The sequence below is a fragment of the Eschrichtius robustus genome, chromosome 1, assembly GCF_028021215.1.
Source record: "Eschrichtius robustus isolate mEscRob2 chromosome 1, mEscRob2.pri, whole genome shotgun sequence".
Lineage (NCBI taxonomy): Eukaryota > Metazoa > Chordata > Mammalia > Artiodactyla > Eschrichtiidae > Eschrichtius > Eschrichtius robustus.
Window position 1 is genome coordinate 41,648,490 of NC_090824.1, and position 25,683 is coordinate 41,674,172.

Consider the following 25,683-nt stretch of genomic DNA (forward strand, 5'->3'; position numbering starts at 1 on the left):
GGTAAAGTATTTAGGACAGTGCCTGGAGTATAGTTCCATTCACTAAAGGATAGCTATTGTCATGTTAACTTTCACTCTGATTTCAATTTTGCCATCTGTAAAGAAAACTTAAGAAGGAGGGGTTTAAATCATCTTCGCTGCTCTCTAACCAACCAGAGGAACGGGGAACTAATAGTTACACTCAATCTGATCCTGATGCAGGGCTGGATTTTGGAGACGCAGAGAAAAATAATATCCCTGCCTTCAAAGAGCTCACTGTTTGATGAGAAGGCAGAAGAAAATCACTGATTCAAGGTAAAATGTGTACAGTGCTAGAATGTATACAGGGAAAGGTCTAGAAGAAGTACAGAGATGGGTATTGTAGCATAATGGAAAGATTTATACAGACTCCAGTTTAAACCCAAAATTATTCTCTTGTAACCCTGGGCAATTCACTTAGTCAGCCCTGCCTCAGTTTCCCTGTCTGTAAAAGTGGAGATAATGAAAGAACTTCCCTCACTAAGCCATTATGAACATTAAGGGAGCTGTACAGACAGCTGTAGTACCTAGCACAGAAATGCGTTCAAAAGTGATCATTATTATGATTCCCACGGTCCACGAGAAGTGTACAAGTGTTCAGGCACAAGTCCTGAACTAAAGAAATGGAAATGGAAGGAGGAAAGGACGGCTAAAGAGGGACTCATCCTTATAGGTTCGCTTAATTATTGTGTATAAAGTTAGCGAAACTGGCGAGGCACCCACCCCAGGTGGCGCGCTGGCGCTCTGCCTCGGCGTCCTCGTTGCCCGTGGCAACCGGCAGTCCCTAACTCTGGCCTGGTAGGCGCTGCGCAGGGGCAGCAAGATGGCTGTGAGCTCCTGGTCCCCACAGCTGGGGTTCGGCAGCGAGAAGGCGCTGCAGGCGGCCGCTGTCTCCACTGGCCCCTCCCTGGAATTATGCACCTTCCCCTCCACCCTGGGCTCCTCGGTCGCGGCTGCCGCCCTGGAGCAGCTCTTTGTTGTCGGTGAGAGGCCCGTGGGCTCCCGGAGGGACGTCATCTCGGAGGTGGCGCCTAGGCGGCATTAAGCGGGAACCTTCGTGGGGAACCTCCTCCCAGAACTCAGGGCATCCCTGGTAGGGCAGAACCTTCTCTAGCTCCTTGGGGGAGAGGGGGGCGAAGGAGTGGGACCCAGGGCTCAGCTCTGTGACTTGGCCCAACTCACACTAGTAGCTGGTGACAAATCGCGGACAAATCCCTGGACTCCCAGGCCACTGACATTTGCCTGTGACTGGAGTGCCCACCTGCATTTAGATTATGTATTTAATTTCATCTTGTCCCTTCTTGCCTTTTCTTTGCAAGTTAATTTCCTCCAACACTTTGGCATGGCAAACTGGAGGATTTAACAGGTAAATGAGAAAGGAAGAAACTCCTGTTGCATTAGGCAAGCAATTGTGCATTAGGCACAAATACTTTTTCTGCTAATAATTTCTTGACGCTCAGAAAGTTTGTCATAGGAAAAAAATTCATCATGCTTTCTTGCCCTGAGTGTGAGTTATAAAGTATGTAGCTCTCCAGCCCATTTGCAAGTGGGAGTACGCTTGTGCTTATTCATTCCATAGAAAAAAGGAAAAGAGACAGCAGGCAATACCTGTCCCTCCCTAACACACACTTGCTTGGAAACTCAGTAACTGATTTTTCACTTGGTTTGAGAGCTTAGTTCATTAAGAGAATCCACGTTTTCAGGAACTGAGGGCAGAAATTGCTATTTACTCTTCTGAGAGTTGAGGATGGCCACTCAGGGCATGGACTCGAGTCACACCACTCGTGTCTGAATCCAGACTCTATAAGTGATGGGCTCTGTGACCTTGTGCACATGACATGACCTCAAAAGTCTTAGATTTCTCACCTCTGAGATGGGAATCATCATGAAGTTATAAGAATCAACTTAGATTATACATACATGTGGTGAAACATTAAACACATCAAACTCATCCCACACATGTGGATACAGGCCTGGAATCCATTTAGACAGAATCTGTATAATGGAATGGTGACAGGGCCAAGGTGAGTAGAGCTTCCTCTGTTCTCTCTCCTCTTCCTTTTATATTTTCTTTTTCCTTCCTTCTTCCCATTCTGCATGTATCTTGCTTCCTTTGCTAACATTTTCCAAGCCTCTCTTCCCATGTGATTTCAACTTACAGTGTGAGAGAAAAGGCGCTATCTTTCATATATCAATGAACGAAAAGGGTTAGAAACTCTATCTACCTCACACCTACCAGTTTTACAAATATTTACTCTCATCCCATGACTAAAATATTGGCATGGAAGTGAAAATGACATAATGGATTTTTAAAGAATTAAGTGTTGTAAAATATTACGTTTAGGATATACATATACAAATTTATATATATATGAAGACATTCTTAAACCTACACTATGGGAGTGTTATATTTATCCCTTTTATAAATATATATGGAATTTTTTTGTCTTATCCTATACAGATTCCTTCTTTCTACCATGAGTGATACAAAAATAGAATCTTAAGAGGAGTTTGTCCTCAAGAAACAAAGTATATACCTAAATTAGTACTCTGTAAAATAAGAAATAACAAGTACAAAAGAGATTCGTATGATGTACTATAGAAATTCAAAGATAGAAGATGTAATTTTCAGCTGAGTAAGCATTTGAGCTAGATCTTAAAGGGTTAAACAGGATTTGGATAGATAAATAAGAGATCTTAATTTTCTAATTTTTTTTTAGAACAATCACTGCAAAGTGACTACTTTAAATGCAGTGAAGATGCTAAGACCTTTCTTAAGGACGTTGCAATCGCTGTTAAGAAATTGGTATTGTATTATCTATAAGAGTTACTTTTTCAATCTTTCACTTATTTCTTCATCAAACTTTAATTTAGCACCAGCTCTGTTCAACGTACTTCAGTAGATGAATAGGGAAAATATTTGCCCTGAATGAAAATTTCTCTCAGTTTCGTAAGCACTTGCACCAGTATGGATCAGTAGTGGATTGCTGCCCGATTTCCCATGCAGAGCACCGAATTAAGGACCTGTGCTATGGATGAGGGCAAGACAGCTCGAGAGAAGAGTCCCTGCTGATAACAGAGCTCAGTTAAGGGGTGGGCCACATGGGCAAATGCTTGTGACATCAGTATGTGAGCATTACTTAAAACCAGCAAACAACCTCTGGGATAAACTGCATGCATAGTGCCAATTTTCTCAGGTCTCTATAAGCAGTTCCTCACAAAACTGGTGAAAGATTATTTGGCACCTACTCCATTGACACAGTGCTTTTCAGTGAAAAGAAACAGGTTCTCTTTCAGTTATACTAACTTGGCCCCATCAAAGAAATATTTAAAGAATTTCCTTTTGAAGTGTCACAAACGTGTCTGTTTGGCCCTGGTCCTGAGTGATGTTTCAGAACGGCAGTGTCTCCTCATTTGATTTAAAAATATTGAATAAGAATCTACTACCTATCAAATATCTAAAAATGTAGAAATATGGCTATAAAGTTAATGAGCTTGAGTCTACAGACTGCTGAGAAAAGTTAATCTTATTACTTTATAATTATATTTTTATGTAATTATATATAGTTCTGTAGGTATACTACAGAATTATAGTTTATAATCCCAGTTAAGTACATATATGTAAACACTGAGAGTTTGTGTGTGTTGTACTACACTGTGGTCCTGTGGAAACCCTTTCCTCTGTTTCGTTCTTTTAGTTATGTCTTTCTCCAGGATTTGAAGTGTTCAGAGTAATTATTGTGGCTTATTAAAGTATCTAGTATATCTCCATTTAATATCTGAGCTGTGAAATCTCTTAAATAGAGATAAATCCTCCCATTTTTTAAAGTAACACATTTTCACTGTTATAGAAGCATTGCGTGTTTATTCTGGAAAATTTAGAAAAAAATAGACAAGCAAAAGGAAGAATGTAAAAACCACCATGATCCCACCCTAAAACAATCATGAGTAACTCTTTGTTGAATGTCTTGACTACTTTCAGGATATAGATGATTCCTGTATTGAATTTTATTTTTTACAGAAAAGTGGTCTTACTAAGTATACAATTATGCAACCTGCTTTTTTATTATTCATAAAATATAATGGCAATTTCTCAGGTCACAAAGTAACTATAGCCATTATGACCGTTTATTTAAGAGGTGATTTATCTGTTCTTTCCACTAGCAGATTTTTGAATGTTTTTTCCTGTTTGAAACTAGCCCCACATATATATATGTATATATATACACATATCCAAACAAATAGGTGGGGAGATATTTTTAGGTAGGTATAAGAAAACCACTGTTCTTTTTATACCTAAGCATACTTTTATAGGCATTTTCCATTTTTTAATTAAGTAGCTTCCTTTCCTTCTCTCTTTTTTTTTTTTTTTTGGCCTTTTGGCATGTGGGATCTTAGTTCTCTGACCGGGGATCAAACCCTCACCCCCTGCATTGGATGCACAGTATCTTAACCACTGGATCACCAGGGAAGTCCCAAGAAGGTTCCTTTCTCAATGTCATCCTTTTGTTGGAGTCTTTCCTTTTAAATTTATTGAAACTGCATACAAGGAACACACACACATAGCGAAAGATAATTTCTGAGTAGAAGAAAATCAGCAGAAATTAAAAGATAAATTAACAATGACACATTAAAAACTCATTGAAGAACAGTTATTTTTCCCACTTTCTATTCCAAATAAAAATAATGGCAAAAGTTACTTACTGAAAAGCAAATTTTGATCTCTGAAAACATTTACAAGGCCTTGTTTAGGAAATCAATCTTATTATTTTAATGTCTTAACTTTTTAACTATGTAATTTACATTTTCAGGAAGAAATGAGAAAATCCACAATTGATCTTCTGGAAATTGAAAGCATGGAACTCAGCAGACTATATTTTCTACTGGAAACTCTTCCCACTAGTGTTAGCAGAGAATTGAAAGGTACTGTGAGGTTATCAACTGTAGAAGTTTAGTTTATCTTATAAGAGAATAGAGCCTAGTACTTGTAACAAGATGAGTTTAATAGTTATTTCATATCAAAAAATAGCCAGAAAGAGTATACAACACAAATATAGCGAGATCCATAATAAGTTTCCCTTACTTTTTAAGTGGAAGTAATATGTATGACTTGAATTTATATAATTATTATAAATAGACTGAAGACAATATTTATCCTTTTGTGACTGGCTTATTTCACCTGGCATGTCTTTGGGGTTAATCCATGTTGTAGCATGTGCCAGAATTTCCTTTCCTTTTAAGGCTGAACAATATTCCATTGTATGTATATACCATGTTTTGTTTATCCATTCATCCATCAATGGACCCTTGCATTGTTTCCACCTTTTGGCTGTTGTAAATAATGCTGTTACAAAATAATAATAATAACAATGAAATAATAACTAATAATGCTATTACAAACATGGGTGCGGAAATATCTATTCAAGGCTCTGCTTCCAATTCTTTTGGGTATAAATGCAGAAGGGAATTGCTGGATTGTATGGTAATATAGTAATTTTATGTTTAATTTTTTGAGAAGCTCCCATACTGTTTTCCACAGTGGCTGCACCATTTTACCGTCCCTTGCACAATGCACAAGCATTCCAATTTCTCTACATTCTTGCCAGCACTTGCTATTTTCTGTTTTTGTTTTGTTTTAAATAACAGCCATCCTAATGGATAAGAATTGATATCTCATTGTGGTTTGCACTTCCCTAATAATTAGTGATGTTGAGCATTTTTCATGTGCTTATTGGCCATTGGTATATCTTCTTTGGAGAAATGTCTGCTCAGGCCCTTTGCCCATCTTTTAATCAGGTTGTTTGTTTCATTGTGGGAATTCTTTATATATTCTGGATGTTAACCCCTTATCAGATATATGATTTGCAAGCATTTTTTCCCATTCCATGGGTTACCTTATCACTCTTGTTAATAATGACTTTTGTTGCACAGAAGTTTTTAATTTTGACATAGTCCAGTTTATCTATATTTTCATTTGTTGTCTGTGCTTTTTGTGTCATATCCAAGAAATCATGGCTAAATCCAACATTATGAAGATGTCCCCTATGTTTTCTTCTAAGAGTTTTATAGTTTTAGCTCTGACATTTAGGTCTTTGATCCATTTTGAGTTAAATTTTGTATTTGGTGTAAGGTCAGGCTCCAACTTTATTTTTCCAGCTGCCAGGAGTGTTGGCTGAGGCTCACAGCTCAGTTCCTCTACAGGAATTGCCCTAGACAAAGAGAAAAGCTTCACTTCAGGTCAGACTCCCTCCCCAACTGCTGCCCACATTCAGTGATTGGTCACCAAGACAGTACAAAGGTCTGCCTCCCTCGCTCCATGTGGAATAACTCTGAAGTGCCATCACAGCTCCAAAGCTCATCATCATTTAAACGCTCCACCCTTGCCCAACCCTTATGTCCTCAGAGGAGATGTTCCTCAGAGCTCTACACACAAATTTTAAGATTTGTTTCCCAGGGAGCCCAACCTAAAACAGTTGTCTAAATTAAAAAAAAAAAAAAAAAAAAAAGATTTTTAAAGTAGATGTTCCCTTGCAGCTCCAAGTCTACGTTCATTGTCTGCTCTGTCATAAGGGAGCTGGGGCGCTGTAAATTTCCCCTTTTGCCAGCTGGCGCAATGTTAAGCTTTGTCAGTACAGACCACTGAAGGGTTACTGGAGGAAAAAGGGGTTGTCTTCCTGTTCCAGTGTGCTCAGCTTGGCCGACTCTTGCAGTGCAGGTGGCTTCTGCCAGCGGCGTGCAACAGTCCTTGGTGCCCAGAAGCCCCCTCCAGTATCCCCTGAGTGGCTTCATGGTAGATTGCTACCAGTGAGGCACCTCCCTGTGAACAGGTACCCTGGCACCGTTTAGGTGGTTTTGCTGTGAGTTCTGAAGTACAGCAATTCCCTGTGGACCAGTCCCCCCAGTGCCCCCAGAAGCCATATTTCTAGTAAGTTCTGCCAGCGGAACATTTCACGAACTTCTTTGCCATCCAGTGAGCCACAGACCTCTTCAGTGAGGTCTAGATCTCAGGTCTGGAGGTGCTGCTTCCTACAGCCCCTGTAGGGCTGCTCCTTGTGCCTAGTATTCCTAAAGTCTTTACAGTTCTCTTTACTTTCTTAGTATTCGTTCCCTCATTACTCTAATTCTCTGCTACAGTTAATAATTCTTTATATTAAAATTTCCCTATTCAATATAAGATTTCTATCTCCCGATTAGACCCCGAGGGACATAATTAGTTATAAAACAATTTGCACAGTGTTAGTCTAGTTTGGCAGGGAAAATACAACAAACTCCTCCTACATGCAGATAAAAAATAAGACTTAATCTGTGCTCAAGGCAGAATTAAGAATGTTTTTGTTTTATTTTCTTTGGTTGCCTTTTTTTTTTTTTTACTGTCCAGATTGGGTTACTTTTATAAGCAGGAAAAATATTTTAGAAGGAAAAAGAAATCCCATGCTAGCTTGTAAGGTCCTTGATACACACGGAATACTTAGCCAAGTGAATTTAATTGGCCTTGTGTTTTAAAGCTTTTCAACTTGAAGGATGGTCCTTGGGTCAGTAGCATCAGCATCAGCTGGGAGCTTGTTACAAAATGCAGAATCTCTAGGTCCACCTCTGACCTACTACATCAAAATCTGTGTTTCAACAATATCCCCAGGTGATACATATGCATATTCGAGACATAAAGTTTGAAAAGCCCTGCTACAATGAGCAATTTAACTTGTAGCCTACAAAAAAATAATCTAACTCTCTCAGGGGAGCTACCAGCCAGTTTCTAGGGAATTTGTTGCATAGAAATGGATGGCCCAGTATCCATTTCTAAACAGCAGTGTTCAAAAATCCATGCATTTTAGCCATCTGTCTATCAAGCGCTGAGGTAATCCTTTGAAGTCTCATGTGATTACACTGATTTGTTATTTATTAATGAGTAATTAGTTCTTTAACACACTGGGTTCCCTTGAAAGCACAGCCAGAAGCAATGGCTTTTGCACTATTATTTTATTAGGACATACAATCCAAAGAGGAGGAGGGTGGGATAAGGAACCAAAGCAGGGAGAAGGGAGAGCTAATATGGCATGCAATATGATTGATGTTGACTGCCGCTGACAGCAACTAGTTGAGTATGAGAATACACCCTCCAGACACAGTGTTACCTCTTCTCAGGAACACCTAGGCAGTGGCTCCTGTCTGAAATTGTGCAGAGCTCATAGGAAGCTGGTCATCGACCATAGCAGCAGCTGAAATAAGGGAAATAATTGATAGGTAAGATTGAGAGGGTCCAAAGAGGTGATTAAGAGGTGTCTGATCTAGGAACATAATTAGAAGAATATTTCAAAGAAAGACATAATTTGTTTATTATTTGAAAAGTCAGTATCTACAGTTGTGCAGTTTCTCAAATAACTGAGTAACATTTCTTCCACTTACTTTTAAGAATGTGTAGGGGATGCCCGAAGATTAAATCTTGTTGAGATAAATCAATTACACATGAAAATTACGAGGATAAATGATGAAATAGAGTTTCTGAAGAAGAAAATACTTGATCTGAAAATAATTAATAAAGCTCTGGGGTAGGTTTTTTTTAGTTTTTTTTGTTTTTTGTTTTTTTAGTATTTGAGGGAGTCAGGGGCTGGAGCTAAAGTGGGAAATCTTTCCTAAGGGATTTGTCCTCTGGTCTGAACTGGTGCAGGGCAAGTTAAGAGGTCAGATCACTTATAGAAGATGACTGGGCTGATGAGGGGTGTGTGATGGCTGCGGAGAGCTGGGAAGAGAGCAGAAACCCTTCTACCACCACAGCCAGGAGACCTGTAAAATTTCAGAGGGAATTCAGCTTCCCAGCAGCAACTACTGTGTGTCAATCACACACTGCCTCGCACCCCACCTCCAAAGGTAGAAACACACAGTGGTTTTCATTTCATTTTTAGTAAAATTAAGTTTACAAACCTCAACCACCGAAGCAAGAAATCTTGCTGGGTATTGTGTTGCAAATATAATATCAAACCAGATATATTGTAGCTAGCTTAGTTCCTTAAAGACATTCAGTTATATTCTACTGGAGGGTTGAAAATGGGATTGGCTCTAGATTTCATCTTCAATTAAATGCGAGCTGACACCTGTTAGTTTCTTTTCTTTATTCCTCAGCTGTGTTGTTAGCACTTCCCCCTCTGTGGGCCTCGTTTTCTCCATCTGTAAAATGGGGGATACAAATCTTGACTTACCCAGCCCACGGAGGAAGAGATATTCTGAAAGAAAAAAACAATAAAACCCTGAAGAATAACTCAGTACTACAAGTAAATTCTCAAAAGTAATATATAGATGTCAGACTTTCAGTTTGTTGGAGTAAGAAATACTCAAAGAGCCCTCATTATAGTGAAAGAATCTTCTTGGGAAGCTAAAAGAATCAGAAGGTTGCTTGGTGCACAAGGTATCAAAGCGTCAGGAATTAGGTGGGGACCTCAAGGCCCAGGGACAGGTTCCCAAAAGTAGGCCCTCAGAACACCTATTCTGGGAGATGCTCCATGAAAACGAAAGTTCATGATCACGTAAGTTTGAGAAAGACCGCATAGTCTAACTCCTCTTAGGGATGCACAGTGCAGATTTGTGCATGGTGCATGCTAGCCACAGTCACCAGAGACCACTATCAAAACTAGACTATCAATTTCTAAACTAATAACAAGGAAGATAATATCCAGGCTGGAATACTCATATCAACTGACCAGCACCATCACACCCCTATAGACCAGTGATTCTTAAACTTGAGTGTACATCAGAATCACCTGGAATGCTTGTTAAATTCCTGGGACCTCCACACCAGATTTCTGATTTAGTAGGTCTGGGGAATGGGGGTAAGAATTTGCATTTCTAACAAGTTCCTAGATGCTGCTGGTCCTGACCACACTTTGAGAATCACTGCTCTAGAGAAATCTTTATGGAAAGTCAAATTACAAATGAACATAACGTGGGTTGCCTGATGAGCTAGCATCATCAAGCTACAATCACTTATTGTATCCATTTTTCAAAGAAAGATGTATATCAAGGTGCCCACACTCTCTGACAAGTGATCCTCTCCTGGACACTCCTCAAAAACAGGACACAGGGCTTCCCTGGTGGCGCAGTGGTTGAGAATCCGCCTGCCAATGCAGGGAACACGGGTTCGAGCCCTGGTCTGGGAAGATCCCACATGCCGCGGAGTGACTGGGCCCTGGGCCCGTGAGACACAACTACTGAGCCTGCGCGTCTGGAGCCTGTGCTCCGCAACAAGAGAGGCTGCGATGGTGAGAGGCCCGCGCACCGCGATGAAGAGTGGCCCCCACTTGCCACAACTAGAGAAAGCCCTCGCCCAGAAGCGAAGACCCAACACAGCCAAAAATAAATAAATTAATTAATTAATTAAAAAAAAAAAACAAAAAAAAACTGGACACAGTCCTCAGAAACTGGGGAGGGGGATTTCCTTGGGTCCTACATTCCGCTTCTGAGAGCTCTCCCAACCCAGCACAATACACCTAGTCAGGTGTATTGATTTGACTTGTTTTGTTTTGCTTTGCTTCCTTAAGGCTACTCAATCCTTAGTTTGCTTCATTCTTAGAAGGCTTCCTCCGCTAAACCTACAAAGCACCCATTATCTGGCCCCATCTAGCCTGAGCTTCTCTTAATTGCCTTTCTGTGGTACAGCTGACTTATGGAAAATAAACTGACCGACAACCTGTTTCCATTTTCCTGAGCCTTTCACACAATCCGCCTGAACTAGGGTGTTTAGCCTTGGAGATTAGAAAAAGGAAAAAGGCATTACATTGCAGGAGCTTTGAAAAAAGGAAAATAGAGAAATGTCACCAATTGTCCTTCCTCCAAAGCTTTTATTGTTAGCCCTGGGGTAGATGTTTCTCACAGTCTTAAGGTGGGTGTGGCCAGCAATGGATATGTGAGGTTAATGTCTCCTGTTGAACTCAGATTTGGCTACAGCTGTGAGAAGATAAGTGGGTTCAAATTAGATTTCAAGCACCCTCTGAGCAGTGAAGACAGACTCAGATCCCTCCTCCCCAACTCCTTTCCATCAGAGGAGGATTAGCTTTCTTCTCCTGGGCCTTCTCTGCAGGGCAATGGCATCAGAAGGTGGCTGGAAGAGTGGTGGGATGTTTATCTTTCCTTGGCTTAAACTACATATCTCAGGATGATACGGTAGCTATGGCAATGCTACATATCAAACCATTTGTCCGGCCAGATTCCATTCACCTGTTCAAAACTGTTTTTGAATCATTGTATGTTTTAAACCAAAATATCCCATAGTTACTACCTGGTGTGTGAGAATGGGTGGGGTGAGGCAGGACCACAAGACACTTATGCAGTGATAAAGAGTTGCGAAGTTGACACTTGTGTTTCCTTCTGCCCTTCATCTCAACCAACTTTAGACAATCACAAATTCAACTCTAAAATAAGTATTCGTTAAATTTCCCTCTATATGGTGGTTCATCTCATCAAACAGACTTTAAATTTCTTCCTGGAAAGCCATCCTTTTCATGCCAAGAACGATTCTTTTTCTCCTAGTGAACAGCAAGAGGAACTAGCGAGGCATTATGAAAATGTTGTCCTGTCACTCAACCATGTGATGAAAGAAAAAGCCACTACCACTGTTTACATCAATGAGACTTATACCAAAATTAACTCAGAGAAGAAAGAACTAGAATTGCAAAAAAGATATATTCAAGAAGTAGAGGAGCAAATGGAAAGAGAAAAAGCAGAATATTTGGGAAAAAAACAAAACTTGAGTCAAGAGGTAAGTGGCATGATTTATTTTTTTAAAAAATACAGAATTGTACAGAATTGAGGGCAGGAAATGAGAAATAACTTATTTGTCCTTGAAGCTAGCAAGCATTCCCGTGGTATCTTCTGCAGGAATAGAGCAGAGGCTCAAGGACACTGGAGCCCGTGGGGAAGACGTTTGATTGTGTAACAGCATCTGAGTTCATGGGAAAGAATACAAATGACAGGAGTGGTAACACTGGGGTGGCCCCTTGCTTATATGCAGCAATGCAGGGACTAGGAATTTGCTTCTGTGTCACTTGGTTGTCTCTGCAGACAGGATCAGCGAGTTCAGCTCTGCCGGAACTGATGCCGAAACCCGACCTCTGTGCACTGTCACCACGTTGAGTCAGAGACAGAGTTTTGGGTGAAGTAGAAAAGAATAGCTTTATTGCTTTGCCGAGACAGGGGGCCACAGCGGGTTAATGCCCTCAAAACTGTGTGTCCCCAGCCTGGGTGGGTGGGTGGGTTGTGAGGGGAAGGGTTGCTGATAAGGATCAGGGCGCGTGTGGGGCCTGCATCCCTTCAACCCAGAGGTCATCTGGAGTCTGGTGGTCTGGTGATGGCTTCTGCGGTTCTCAAGGTTCCCGAACTGTGACCTTCTCTCCGGAATGAAGAGCGCTTCAACAGGTAGTGTCTTCCATTTGGTGCGGGTTTTAGTGCTATAGAAGAGCTCAGAGATACTGTTGTGTGTATCCCTTGAGGAGGAACCAGGACCCTGCCCCAAGGCTGCACTATTGTTTCCTCACTGCTCCTCCCTTGTCTCTGGATCCCCTCCCTTCCCTGATTAGCAACTGTTTACACCTGCTCTTGGGAACTCAGGGAAGGTCATGGAGGCTGATTAAAGCGTATTTCCTACAAACAAGAAACAGGGGACAGGGAAAGACTTTTGTGCCCAGGAGCCCCAGAGTGTACTGCTTGGTTTCAGAACTTGTGCCTCTTACTGAATGAATCCAAGAGGAGAGGCCTGCAGAGGGTCTAGGCAGAGCCAAGGGCCCTGTCGACTGGAAAAAGAAAAAAGCGCAACCTAGAAGTTGTGAATTACGTTGTCTTTGAGGACCTTACTGAGGACTGTAGCCTGGGAAGGCAGCCTCTCAGATAGTTCTGAGGAAGTGTTCCAAAGAGGTAATGGAGGAGCCAGGATATGTAGAAATTTTTGCCGGGAAAAACCAGATAGTCCAACATCAAAAGATTATTGCTAATCACAAAAAGACAGACATCTCAAGGTAATGATTTTAGTGCTTTTCTATGTGTGGGAAGATGCAAGAGTCTGGGCTCATTGAAATCATTCCTTTGATATGCATCTTAACTACCTAGGGTCAGTATCCTGTTTTTCTCCATCCTGAAGCCCCTCGGGGCACACCGTCAGGCTGAGGCTGCACAGTGGCTGATGGCTTGATGGCGAGCAGCATTCGTTGTTTACTGAAATGGCAGGCCACATTTTTTTGTCCACAGCCCCAACAGAGAAGGGTATTTTGAGACCAGCAATTTTGTGAGGGTCAGTGGAGACAGCTACTGCATCCTGAATTCTAAATAATTCACCCTCAGGATGGCTTCTGATTGAGTCCTCTTTGCTCTGCTTCCGGTTGCCCCGGGGGAAGCAGGGCTGTCTCCGTGCTAGGTGTTCCTAGTGGCAACCTTCTTTTCCTCCATGCAGTGAGGGCCTAGCCCAGGATGGAACTTGCTGTTGAGCTCCTGGTGCTGCCCTCTGCATCATGGCAACTGGCATAACTATAATGCAGGAAATTGGACCTGGGCTTGCAACCCTGCTATATTAAATATGCATAAAGATATATATATATATGTATAAAGAAAGAAAGAAAGAAAAGAACATTTATTAAGTTGCACTTCTTGAGTCTTAATTAAAATTTAGTAGAATACAATCAGGCAGTGATCAACATTTTGATGCAAGAGAGAGAAATATCACTCCCTGGGAAGTGCAAGCCCCTGGGACAGACTGCCAAGTGAGGGTGCTTGGCTTCGCAAAGGAAAGAGTTCAAGAGTGAGACAAAGTAAAGGGAAAGCAAGTTTATTTAGCAAGATACACATTCCTTAGGCAGAATGCCGACCTGTCTCAGAAAGCAAGAGTGGCCTCAGGGTGTGCGGGTGGTTAGTTTTTACGGGCTGCGTAATTTTATACGATAACAAGTGGGAGGAATATTCTATTGCAATATTTTGGGGAAGGGGGTGAGGATTTCCAGGAATTGGGCCACTGCCCTCTTTCTGGCCTTTTATGGTCAGCCTGGGAACTGTCACGGTGCCTGTGGGTATGTCATTTAGCATATGTTAATGTATTACAATGAGTGTATAATGAGGCTTAAGGTCTACTGGAAGTCAAATCTTCCACCATCCTGGGCCTATTTGATTCTAACCAGTTTTTTTTAAAATTTTTGGCTGCATTGGGTCTTCGTTGCTACGCTCGGGCTTTCTCTAGTTGTGGCGAGCAGGGGCTACTCTTCGTTGCGGTGTGTGTACTTCTCATTGTGGTGGCTTCTCTTGTTGTGGAGCACGGGCTCTAAGCGCTTGGGCTTCAGTAGTGATGGCATGTGGGCTCAGTAGTTGTGGTGCACGGGTTTAGTTGCTCCGCGGCATGTGGGATCTTCCCGGACCAAGGCTTGAACTGGTGTCCCCTGTGTTGGCAGGTGGACTCTTAACCACTGCGCCACCAGGGAAGCCCCTAACCAGTTTTTAGAGTATCCTGTTTTTCTCCAAAGGCTTTGTCCCCTTCCTCATTGTTTTAATGGTTTTGCCCTGCCCTCTTCCTTCGTCTCAATTTGCCTCTTGGGATGATTGGTTTCATGATAAGACTATTCATAAGTTCCAGTCAGGTCTGAGAGTCTCTATCCTTTAAAGTGCCCCTGTCTTCAGAAGCAGTTTTACACTAAAACCATGGATTATTTTTCTTAAGTATAGACAGCTCAGCCCTAGTCATCCTCAGAACAGGCACTTTGTGAAGTCGCTGGCAAAGAGTCCCTTGGGCAGTCTGCAGCTACTAAACAGAATTTGTAAAAGCCGAGTTCCCTGGACCTTTTCCGGGGATGAAGCCAGCTGTTAGCCTGCACTGCAGTAGTGGAGTCAACTGAAATTCCTGACTCCTATCATTGGACTAGACCTTGCTTGGATTTTTTGTTATTGCAATGAAATAGAGTCAGGACAACAAGGACCAAAAGGGGTTTTCCTGTTTTCATTCTCTACCCACAACAACGATGAGAGGACTTCATTTCACCCACTGTTTCCAGCCCTCTGCTGGACTTTCTCTCTGAGCAGTCTGGAAGCCCCACACTGGAGGGGTTCACTGAAGTTATAGGGGCAAAAAGTGGGATGTGTCTGCATGGACACAGTGGAGGGACGATGTGCAGGGCAGTGTAGGTTAGGAGTGGGGAGAGCCTTGTCCCTTTTCTTTACTTCCCCAGGGGCTGAAACAATGGTCAGTAGTGGCATGGGATCTGAGCTTTGCCCACCAAAAGGAAGGCTCCACCAGGCAGGGATTTTGTCTGGTTTTTTTCATTGCTGAATTCTAGCATCAGGATCAGTGCCTCTCGCAAGTTGTAGGCACTCTATAATATTACTGTATTGAATGATTGAGTTTCTAACTTCATTTTAAGCCCTAAAGGGAAGTTTCTACCCTCCCCAACCCCTTCCTATTCTTTAATATAAATGTTAAAAGAAAGGAAGCCCAGAGGGGCTTCAAATTGGGAATTTGAGAACATGATAGGTTCTCCTTCCTTCTGTGAATAGTGTTTCTCAGGGATCCACAAACTTTTTCTGAAAGGGGCCAGAGAGTAATAGGGCTTTGTGGACCATATACAGTCTCTGTCACAACTACTCAACTCTGCCGTTTTAGCACAGAGAAGCCAAAAGCACTGACTAAATAAATGAATGTGGCTTCACAAAAACAGGTGGAGGCTGGATTTGGCCCACAGGTAGTAGTTTGCCTACCCCTGGTCTATCTCCCTAGAAAAGGGTTAGGGTACTTTCAGATGCAAATGGCAGAAGCCCTGACCAAACTGACTTAAATAGCAAGGACATTTATTATCTTACACAGTAGGAATTCCCATGGTAGGGCAGACTGCAGGACTAGCTAATTCAGTGGCTCATCCCTCCTCCATCTTTCATCTTAAGGCTGGTTTCCCTCTTCATCACAAGATGGCTGCCAGTGACAACTGGACTATGTTTCCTTACTCAAGTAGAAAGAAGAAAACCTTTCCCAACCAAGGACATAAGTTTCTTGCTATGTCTGATCCGGCCAGGTTAGGACAGTGCCCACCCCAGAACAATAGTGGATCCTAAGGGAATACGTGTACTAGTGGGCTAGACCAACTGGGGGTGGATATTAAGGACTCAACCACCAGTGCTCACTAAATGCACATCATATGCCATAGTAACAGCCTGTTAATTCCCTTTATTTCCATTGAGAAAGGAAAAGCTGTTTACAGCTGTCAGAGTCTTCAAACCCGTAAGTTCTCTTCTAACACAAAAGAGTTTTTGCTAATATTATTTCTATAATTTCAAGACCCAAGACCTTGGGAGAAGGCTTAGGCCAAAGTATGAGCACAGAATTTCAATTTTCAACAAAATTTATTATCACCAAGTTTCATTTTAATGCACCTGTGCCCTAGTGCAGAGATAACTGATAATGATCACATTCATTCAGAGTAACCACTTTGGGTGAATTGGCTGGTGGCTTTGATGGAAAGCCACACAAACATATGTATTCATAACTCTTTAATACAGAGTTAAATGCACTTTCTCGGGCCTTACTATTCAGTTACCTTGTTCTTGATAATTCACTTTGCCAGACAAATCCATGATGTGTCTGATTTTGATAAGAAGGTGACTCATTTCAATAGGATCTGACAGGTAATCACAATATGTTTAATCTTAGTAAAACTCTTATTTATCCTGTTAGTGAAAAGAATCAATAAACAATCTGTAATAAGAATAGAAAAGAGTTTTTTATTTGAGCCAAACTAAGGACTAGCTCAGAAGCCATCTTCCCAGATTACTCTGAGTAGCTGCTCCAGAGAAGCAGGGTTTTCAGTATAGTTTTATATCTTGTCAGAACAAAGAACATTAAACAAGTCAGGGTTACATTTCTTCAATGTTTCGAAAAAAAGAACAGACCAGCATGTACACAGTGAGTCAGTATGGCCTTGGTACCTGGGAAGGGAGTCTTATCATCAAAGGAGTACCAGCATTAGCGTCCCAGGAAGAGGGACATTTAATCTATATTTTTAACATGGACATTCTTTACTTCTGGTCAATGTGCCCTTTTCTTAAATAATTAAAGCCAACGTACAATGTATGCATGATAGGCCACGAACAGGCTATTTTAGTTAGCATAAAATTCAAGTTAACTCATGTATAAGCCAGAATGACTTCCCTGTATCTCAATATGTGAAAATTTCTTTTATCAATCCCCAACAGGTCAGTGACCCCCTCAGTGGGTCCTTTGCCCAGTGTTGCAAATGCCAATCAAACGAAACCGGGTTCGAGATCAGAAACTCGAGTCATTGACAAGGGAGTGGAGAAGGGAGAGCTTGTGCTCTAAAAGCACCATCTCCCTGAAGGGAGGGGAACAAGGGAATTTTAAGGAGTAGGAGGCAGTGGTCATCAGGGCTCTAGGAAAGGGGCAGAGGTTTACACAGGCAGCCAGAGCAGCTGGGGCATGCACAGTCTTCCATGCTTCCCTGCACAGGGCATGAATTGTGCCTAGCAGAGTACAAATGCCCCCTTTGGGCAGAGATCTTAACGTGGTAATGAAGCAAAGGTAACTTTCTGACACCTCTAGGCCTCATCTGCGCAGGCAGAGCACTCCTGTGGTCAAGTCACAGTCAGTTCAGGGCATTTGACCACTGAATATCTCTTACGACACAGCTGCAAAACATTTCTACCAAATACTTGGTGCTTTTGAAACAAGCACAGATAAATGGAGATAAGGATCCTTTAGCTCTCAGGGGCTGGTATGGGTGACAAAATGGTAAGTTGTTTAGGATTGTGAGCTGCCCTATCTTCAATGATTTTGTTTTTGGTCTGTTTTACTTCTCATGAAATAATGTGAATTTAGATTTCCAAACAGTTCTTAATTCCTTCCTTTGACTCTCCTGATGTGCTTAGCTCACAGTAAATCTGGTAACAATTGCTGTGATGTTTTACTAGTAAATTTTACAATGGCAGTTGCTTTTATAATTTGCTATTAATGATCATTGTTTCATTGTTCCTCTAAATTTACTAGTTCAACATTTTATAATTACAGTTTGGTCCTTGTGATTTGTTATTTTTCCTCTGATGCTTCAAACTAAGCAAACCTGTTTTTTTTTAAATTTGATAATATACTTAGATTGAATATGGTATACTTGAATATGAATTAGGCTGACAAAATTAAAAAAAAGATTTCCTAAACTGTGTTGTCCTCAAGTTTTTTGATTTGTTTATTATGTTTGTCACTACAGATTGATGAATATAAAAAACTCTGTGAACTTAAGAGAAAGGAGACTTACAAAAAGAAGAAAGAATTGGATAGATTAAGGCTTAAAATGACAAAAATTAGAGAAACCGTTACTACCAGCAGAGTGGTAAGAAAGAATAAACTGTTTCTTCAAGCCCAACCCCAAGCACCTCAATATACACTGCCTTGAATACAACTAATAGCAGGTGGTTTAAAAAAGGAGCTGATTTTAATTAATCTTCATGCCATTCAGGGGAGAATGTTTTTGTCATGTTAATGTTTTCTGACATTTAAAGTGTTATAGGGCAATTGTGTTTTCTTCTTTAGGAATATGATGGAAAGAAGGAAGTTTGGAATGCTTAGGTACACATTGCATTTGATGGGCCAAAATACTGTAAAAATGTTTTTAAAATAATACATACAGAACTGACCAAATGGATATAGAATCATATGTAATGTTTGTGTGAGATTGCTTTATTTTACATAACAAAGTGAATAAACATGGGCAGATTCCTTAATTCTGAATGTGTGATAATAAAACAGAATTTAGGCTCTCCATTTATATTGAGTACATTAATATGGAAAGGAGACTATTTGTCTCTTCGAGTTAGAAAATACTTCAGAGCTCTGCACTTCTATTTTTTTTTAAAATTAATTAATTAATTTATTTTTGGCTGTGTTGGGTCTTCGTTTCTGTGCGAGGGCTTTCTCTAGTTGTGGCGAGCGGGGGCCACTCTTCATCGCGGTGCGCGGGCCTCTCACTATCGTGGCCTCTCTTGTTGCGGAGCACAGGCTCCAGACGCGCAGGCTCAGTAGTTGTGGCTCACGGGCCCAGTTGCTCCGTGGCATGTGGGATCTTCCCAGACTAGAGCTCGAACCCGTGTCCCCTGCATTGGCAGGCAGATTCTCAACCACTGTGCCACCAGGGAAGCCCTGCACTTCTGTTTTTAAAAATTAATAACATTGATTGAAAGCCAGTATTGTGATAAATATTTTGTGAGGATTATCCTCATTTTAAAGATAAGAAAACTGAAGCTTATGCAGTGACTATATTTGAAGAGGTTAATGTTAATACTACTTCTGTTAATTAAAACAGAAACACCTGTTAATCTATCACAGTTGAATTAATGAGTCTTTAGTGTATTTCTTCTATTTGTGTTGAGAATTACATGTAAAACTATATGGGGCAGGGCTTCCCTGGTGGCGCAGTGGTTGAGAGTCTGCCTGCCAATGCAGGGGACACGGGTTCAAGCCCTGGTCTGGGAAGATCCCACATGCCGCAGAGCAACTAGGCCCATGAGCCATAATTACTGAGCCTGCGCGTCTGGAGCCTGTGCTCCGCAACAACAGAGGCCGCGATAGTGAGAGGCCCGCGCACCGCGATGAGGAGGGGCCCCTGCTTGCCACAACTAGAGAAAGCCCTCGCACAGAAACGAAGACCCAACACAGCCATAAATAAATTAATTTAAAAAAAAAAACTATATGGGGCAACAGTAATACTAAAACATCGCATTTCTTATCAGGGTCTTCAGTTAATTCCATTATATCAATACTATTTATAGTGTGATTCTGACCATTATAGTTACAATATATCTATTATGACATCCAATTACAAAACATTAGTAAAATCAAAAATTTCCCCCAAATATGTGCGTTTAAAAAGATGATTATCTGTTTTTGCATATATCAACATAGTAAAGAAGCATGAGTCAGGCTAGGCTCAAAGGAGAACACAGGGATTGTATAAAACAGATCTTATCTGCACGCCTAAGCTCATATCCCCAGTTGGGGCCTCATAAATTATGTCAAGCGTACCACCTAGTTTGGAAAAATGACGTATATGTTCCTTAACCTGTTCTTCAAAGATCTCTAAAGACAAATAAGTCAAGGCTTGAGGTGGCAGGGGTAAACTCAGCTCCAGTGTCATTCTCTACCTCCCCCCAATCCAGCGCCCCACCCCACCTTACCAGTGGAGAATTGTGTTTAAAGCACAACCTTCAGTATCACAGAGACCTGGGTTCGAATCTTGGCTTTACCAACCCGAAGTTTCCTCACCTATAATATGGGGGTAATAATATTGCCTATTTCAAAGGGCTTTTGTGGAGATGGAATGAGGTCATGCCCACAAGGCTTTTAGCTGAGTGTTTTGTATTTGGTAAAGTTTGTTGTTGTCGTTATTGCCTGAGATTAGAAAACAACATTTTGGCTATGGACTTGAGACTACAGGGAATTTCAGGTTCATCTTCATGCGGTGCTTTTAGTTTAGAAAACTCTGCAGCCAGGTCAAGCTGGTGTGATGCTGGCAGAAAAGAATAACGATGTGTGATTCTCAAGGTGCCCTACATGTCCAGGGTGGGGAGGACCGAGGGCTAGAGGTTACGGATGTCAGGCAGGACGGGCCTTCAGCGTATCGTCACTAATCCTGATTATTGGTCAGAGTTCTTTGGACATTCTGCTAATTTTTGATGGCATATCTAGGATTTCAGACTCCTGTTAACTCTGGAACTACTTATAGCCCACAAGTTCAGTCATATGAATGCTTTGGAGGAAAAAAAATAGTTTGGGGAGCTTTCACCCACCTGTCTCACCTGGCATGACTGAGAGCACCTCTATACCCCCGACAGGTGTTTTTCTGACCCCACACTGATGTGCAGGGTTAGGTGGCTCTAAATAATCTGTCCATGGTAGCTCTATGCCAGAGAGCAAAGGAATTTGTTTGATCAGCCTTTCTCTCAGCTCCACTTTCCCTCACCAGCTGAAATGCAGACCCAAGCTCTGATAAGTTTGCTTTCCCTTTTCTTCATTCCAAAACTGTGTTGTAAAAATATGTTCACTATGAATTTTCTCCATCCATATTTCCTTTTTAATCATGCTAACATTTTTTCATAGTACCCAACTTTTCCATTTCCAAATTACTGATTAAGTATTAAGAAAAAAATCTTTGCAACATGGACATAGCTATCAACTAAGGCGAAAGACCCAATTTTTTTTTTTAACATCTTTATTGGAGTATAATTGCTTTACAATGCTGTGTTCGTTTCTGCTTTATAACAAAGTGAATCAGTTATACATATACATATGTTCCCATATCTCTTCCCTGTTGCATCTCCCTCCCTCCCACCCTCCCTATCCCACCCCTCTAGGTGGTCACAAAGCACAGAGCTGATCTCCCTGTGCTATGCGGTTGCCTCCCACTAGCTATCTATTTTACGTTTGGTAGTATATATATGTCCATGCCACTCTCTCACTTTGTCACAGCTTACCCTTTCCCCTCCCCATATCCTCAAGTCCATTCTCCAGTAGGTCTGTGTCTTTACCCAATTTGTTTTGACTTTTCTTTTTATAATACTCATTCTAGTATCCTGGAATAACATTTTGAAAATAATTATGAAAATGTATATTTAATTTTTTTAAATGGTAGTCAAGATGAATTCATGTCTTGAAAGCTGTTTTTATAGTTTTCACATTTCTATTGCTATAATTGGTTTCTCTCCCTCCCAAATTTTGTTTTCTTTTCTGATGATTTCAGGATTATTTCTATCTCAGTTTGTTTTATAAAGAAACAAGCAGTATAATGATTGCTTTTTATTTTAACTAAAGGACACCCCCAGTTTAAAAGCTGAATGGATGATACATGAATATTTAGTGAATTGGACTTCTGTCATGAATCATTTGGTGATGATTGAATGCCCCAATTTTATTGAATTTTCAACAGGTTCTTAGTGATCACAATTTAGAGATATCACGACTACAAGAATCAGTAAGACATTGGGAACAACAGGTTGAAGACATGAAGAAATCCTGTAAGATCCTGGAGGATAAAATGTAAGTATAATACTTTATCTTTACGGAAGAATTTCTAGATGTTATGTTCCTTTCATCTAAAAAATTTTTTTATTTAATATTAGATGAAAATTATTCTCTTATTTTACTAAAATTTGTGTGATTGTCAGCTTTATAGAATCACCTCTTCATTTTGAAATTAACCAGTCTTTCAGATGATCAAGAGAAAAAATTGAGGATGATGTGGTTAGTTTAGGAAAAGGGAGGGAATTTTGGGTGTGCACTATCCTTATTTCAGTTCCTTACTCCCTACAAATACGCTCCTGGAGGAAGGCACTGCCATAGGGCTACAACTCACCTAACCATGCTGCTACAGTTGTTGTTCTTAGTCAAGGGGGACTTGCAGAACTTATTGAGAAAATACAGGGAAGCCTCAAGGCAAAAACTTTTACCATGGAACTGAAACCAGAAACATAAGGAAATATTCCATCTGTCTCAAGGCCCAGTGTTTGCTTCCTTCTGCGATTCTCTCTTTATCTACATGCTGTGTTCTCTTCCTGGTGAGTCCGTGGCTAAGCATGGCCATTCCAAACGCTCCGAGTTTACCTGTCACAGATCCATCTATCTTTAGAGATTGACCAACAGATTCTCTCCCAGGAGAATTCCCAGATTTCCAATCAAAAGCTGTTTGGCTCAGCTCTGGACAGGAAGGTGGGGTCTTTTAATATAAATATGGCTTCTGGGCTTACCCGCAGGGTTTACTGACAGTTTAAAAGACAAATTGTGGTCTGAGCAGATTCCCCAAAAGACAAGTAATTTCACATGTGGGATCCTGTTACAATATGGCTCATTTCTACATAGATTTGAATGTATTGTGATTAAAATTATGTCTTCTAAAATAACAACTGCACAGCACAATTCTACTCTACCATCAACAGTCCATAAAATATGCAATAATCCTTATACTCAGTACCAGATTTAAAATTGGAAAGCTCAGGTATTACAACAATTAAAAATCAGAATAAAAAATCTTTTTCTTTGAAAGTGATTCGATAATTTTAGTTGATATCTATTTTTTAAAAACTAGGCAAAGAATCATAGTGGAAAATATAGATTAGCTCTTAACTTATTTCTAGGAATTATGATTAAAAGCCTTGCAACACTGATAAAGTTTTATTTATAAGCAGTCTTCATGTTAGCTAACTAGTTTTAAATGTATGCTCAAGATAACAATGGGGATTCATTGATCTTTCATTTTGAATGGCTCAGCTTTTTTTTTTCAATCCCAGCTTTTCAAGAGTTTTCATGTGGAATCTCACTGAGGAAAAGTGCTTTTGATTAATTTGGTGATTGAGGATATAAGTTTCCCCCCCTTTTTATTAATAAAAATTTACTTTTTCCTCTTTATAACTTGGCAAATTAAAAGAAAATTCTCTGCATTTTTATTTTCTCACTTAGTTCCTTTTCTCTATCTTTGGAGGTAGGGAGAGGCAGCTCAGTTCTTGTTTGGTGGATTTGAAGAATCAGTGTTGTTTTATAATATTCTATAAGATTCTTTAAGAATAAATTATACAAGAAACTAAAATAATTTATATAACTCATCTTCCTATTAATCTATTAGTCTTAATTTCCCCCTTCCCACCCACCATGAAATCGTTAACTTGCAAGCTCATTATCTATTTTGAGGTCAAAATATTGAGGGAAAACAAAAATTACTCAACTCCAAGTTTAAATTCTATATGTGGACAGTTAAGGGTACCTCAGATTCTTCACAGGTCCACAGGAGGCATTGCTAGTTTAATCCTTCTTCTTTGCTATTATTGATATCCAGCATGATGTATTTGCATAATAAAGGCAAATCAGTGCCTATCTTTCTAAATTGCTATGACTTTTCTTGTCATTCAGCTGGTTATCAACACATGGGAAGTGGGGAATTGGAAGCTAAATATTGTATATAAATGACATCCAATTTGTGACCCAAAGTATATACTTGCCATTATAGTGCAAGAGGCTATAAAAAGTATAGATGCTTTTTTAAAAGGGCTGACATGGTTTCAAAATTGTCAAGGTTGCCAATGACTTTCATCCTGCCAAATTTTAGCGATCTGATCTATTCCTCAAAGTTTTTTAATTCTTAATAGAATTTGACACAGATGCTCACTTCCATCTTCTTGATATACTTTCTTCACTTGGCTTTCCAAACATCACATTCTCTTATTTCATTTACTACACTGCTCCGTCTCAGGACCCTTTACTTGTTCCAGTTCTTCTTTCTGTCTGTAAATTTTGGAGTTCTCAGCCCTTCACTGTTCTCTATTCTCTACTCGTACTCTCCATATGTGATTTCATTCAGTCTCATACTTTCTGTACCCCAATGACTTCCATATATATATATATATATATATACATACAGCCCTGACCTCTAACTGCATATAGTCTACAGCTTATTTGACTTTTCCACTTGGAGGATATCTCAAATATACATGTCCTAAACAGAATTCTTAATTTCCCATCTCCTTGAAAAAGCTCTTTCTTTAGTCTTCCATATCACTATTTACCTAGTTACTCCAGCCAAAAAACCAGGAGTCATCCACCATTCCTGTTTTCCTCACTACCTAACCCTAACCCAGCTAACCAACTAACCTAACCCTAACACAACTCTAACTCCAGCCAAATCCAAAGCATGTCCTGTTGCCTTCATCTTTAAAATATATCCTGAGTCCAACTATTTCTCACCAGCTCCACCACTACAACCTTAATCTGTAGATAGACTTCTACATAGTCTATCTTCCTATACTATTGTCTTTCTCCACTAAGTACCCAGAGTCATTTTTACAAGATGTGAATCAGTTCATGTCACTCCTTTCCTTAAAAAATCCTCCCCTGGTTCCCTTCAAAATAAAATCTGAACTTCTACCTTGTCCTCAAGACTCTACATGATCTGGGCTGTGTCTAACTCTCCAGCCTTCTCACACTCCTGTCTTCATCAAATATTCAATACACCAAGCTTGTTCCTATCTCAGGGTATTATCACCTGCTGTTCCTTCTATATGAAAAGCTGTTCCTTAAGATCTTCACATATCTGGCTCCTTCTCATCCTTCAGGTCTTTCACAAGTTATCCCAAGAGGTGTTCCCTAATCACCTGTCTACAGTACCATCCTCACTCTCAGGATTTCTCTATCCTTTACCCTACTTTGTGATCTTTGGAGCATTTAACACTATCTGAAATATATGTATATTTTTTGATAACTTTCTTATATTGTGTCTACTCCACTAGAGTGTAATTTCCATGAGGGTAGAGACTTTGTGCTGTATCTCCCAGAGTGTAGGTGTTCAAAAATTGCTTGTTAAATTAATATATAAATAAATGAAGTATTAATACATCAATTCAAAAGAGTAAACATTTTGTTTATTTTAATGAATTGTAAATAAATATATTGCATAGGGAGGTGGGGACTGGAAGTTTCTGATGTCATAGGTAAATGTGGCTTTGCTGGAAAACATGTCCTAATAGGAATTTATTTGGCTTCCTTTGTTCATAGGCTTTTCTTTAGGAATAACAAGGAAAAACTGGATGATGCATCTAATTTTGAAAAAAATGAATTATTGCTGAAGATAAAACAGGTAGGAAGACAGAAATGATGGCTTTAAGATTATAATT

General features: G+C 40.3%; 1 protein-coding gene across 1 annotated transcript in view; it reads left to right on the plus strand.

Moving 5' to 3' along the window:
• Window positions 1–829: 829 nt before the first annotated feature.
• Window positions 830–25,683, plus strand: part of CCDC175 (coiled-coil domain containing 175) — a 64,561-nt gene continuing 39,707 nt past the window's right edge. Inside the window, exons 1-8 of the mRNA XM_068530311.1 lie at window positions 830–1,001; window positions 2,739–2,824; window positions 4,830–4,941; window positions 8,429–8,564; window positions 11,536–11,764; window positions 18,243–18,365; window positions 21,954–22,063; window positions 25,565–25,646. Coding sequence (XP_068386412.1) covers window positions 842–1,001; window positions 2,739–2,824; window positions 4,830–4,941; window positions 8,429–8,564; window positions 11,536–11,764; window positions 18,243–18,365; window positions 21,954–22,063; window positions 25,565–25,646 — 1,038 coding nt within the window. The 5' untranslated portion in view covers window positions 830–841. The remainder of the gene's footprint in view (window positions 1,002–2,738; window positions 2,825–4,829; window positions 4,942–8,428; window positions 8,565–11,535; window positions 11,765–18,242; window positions 18,366–21,953; window positions 22,064–25,564; window positions 25,647–25,683) is intronic.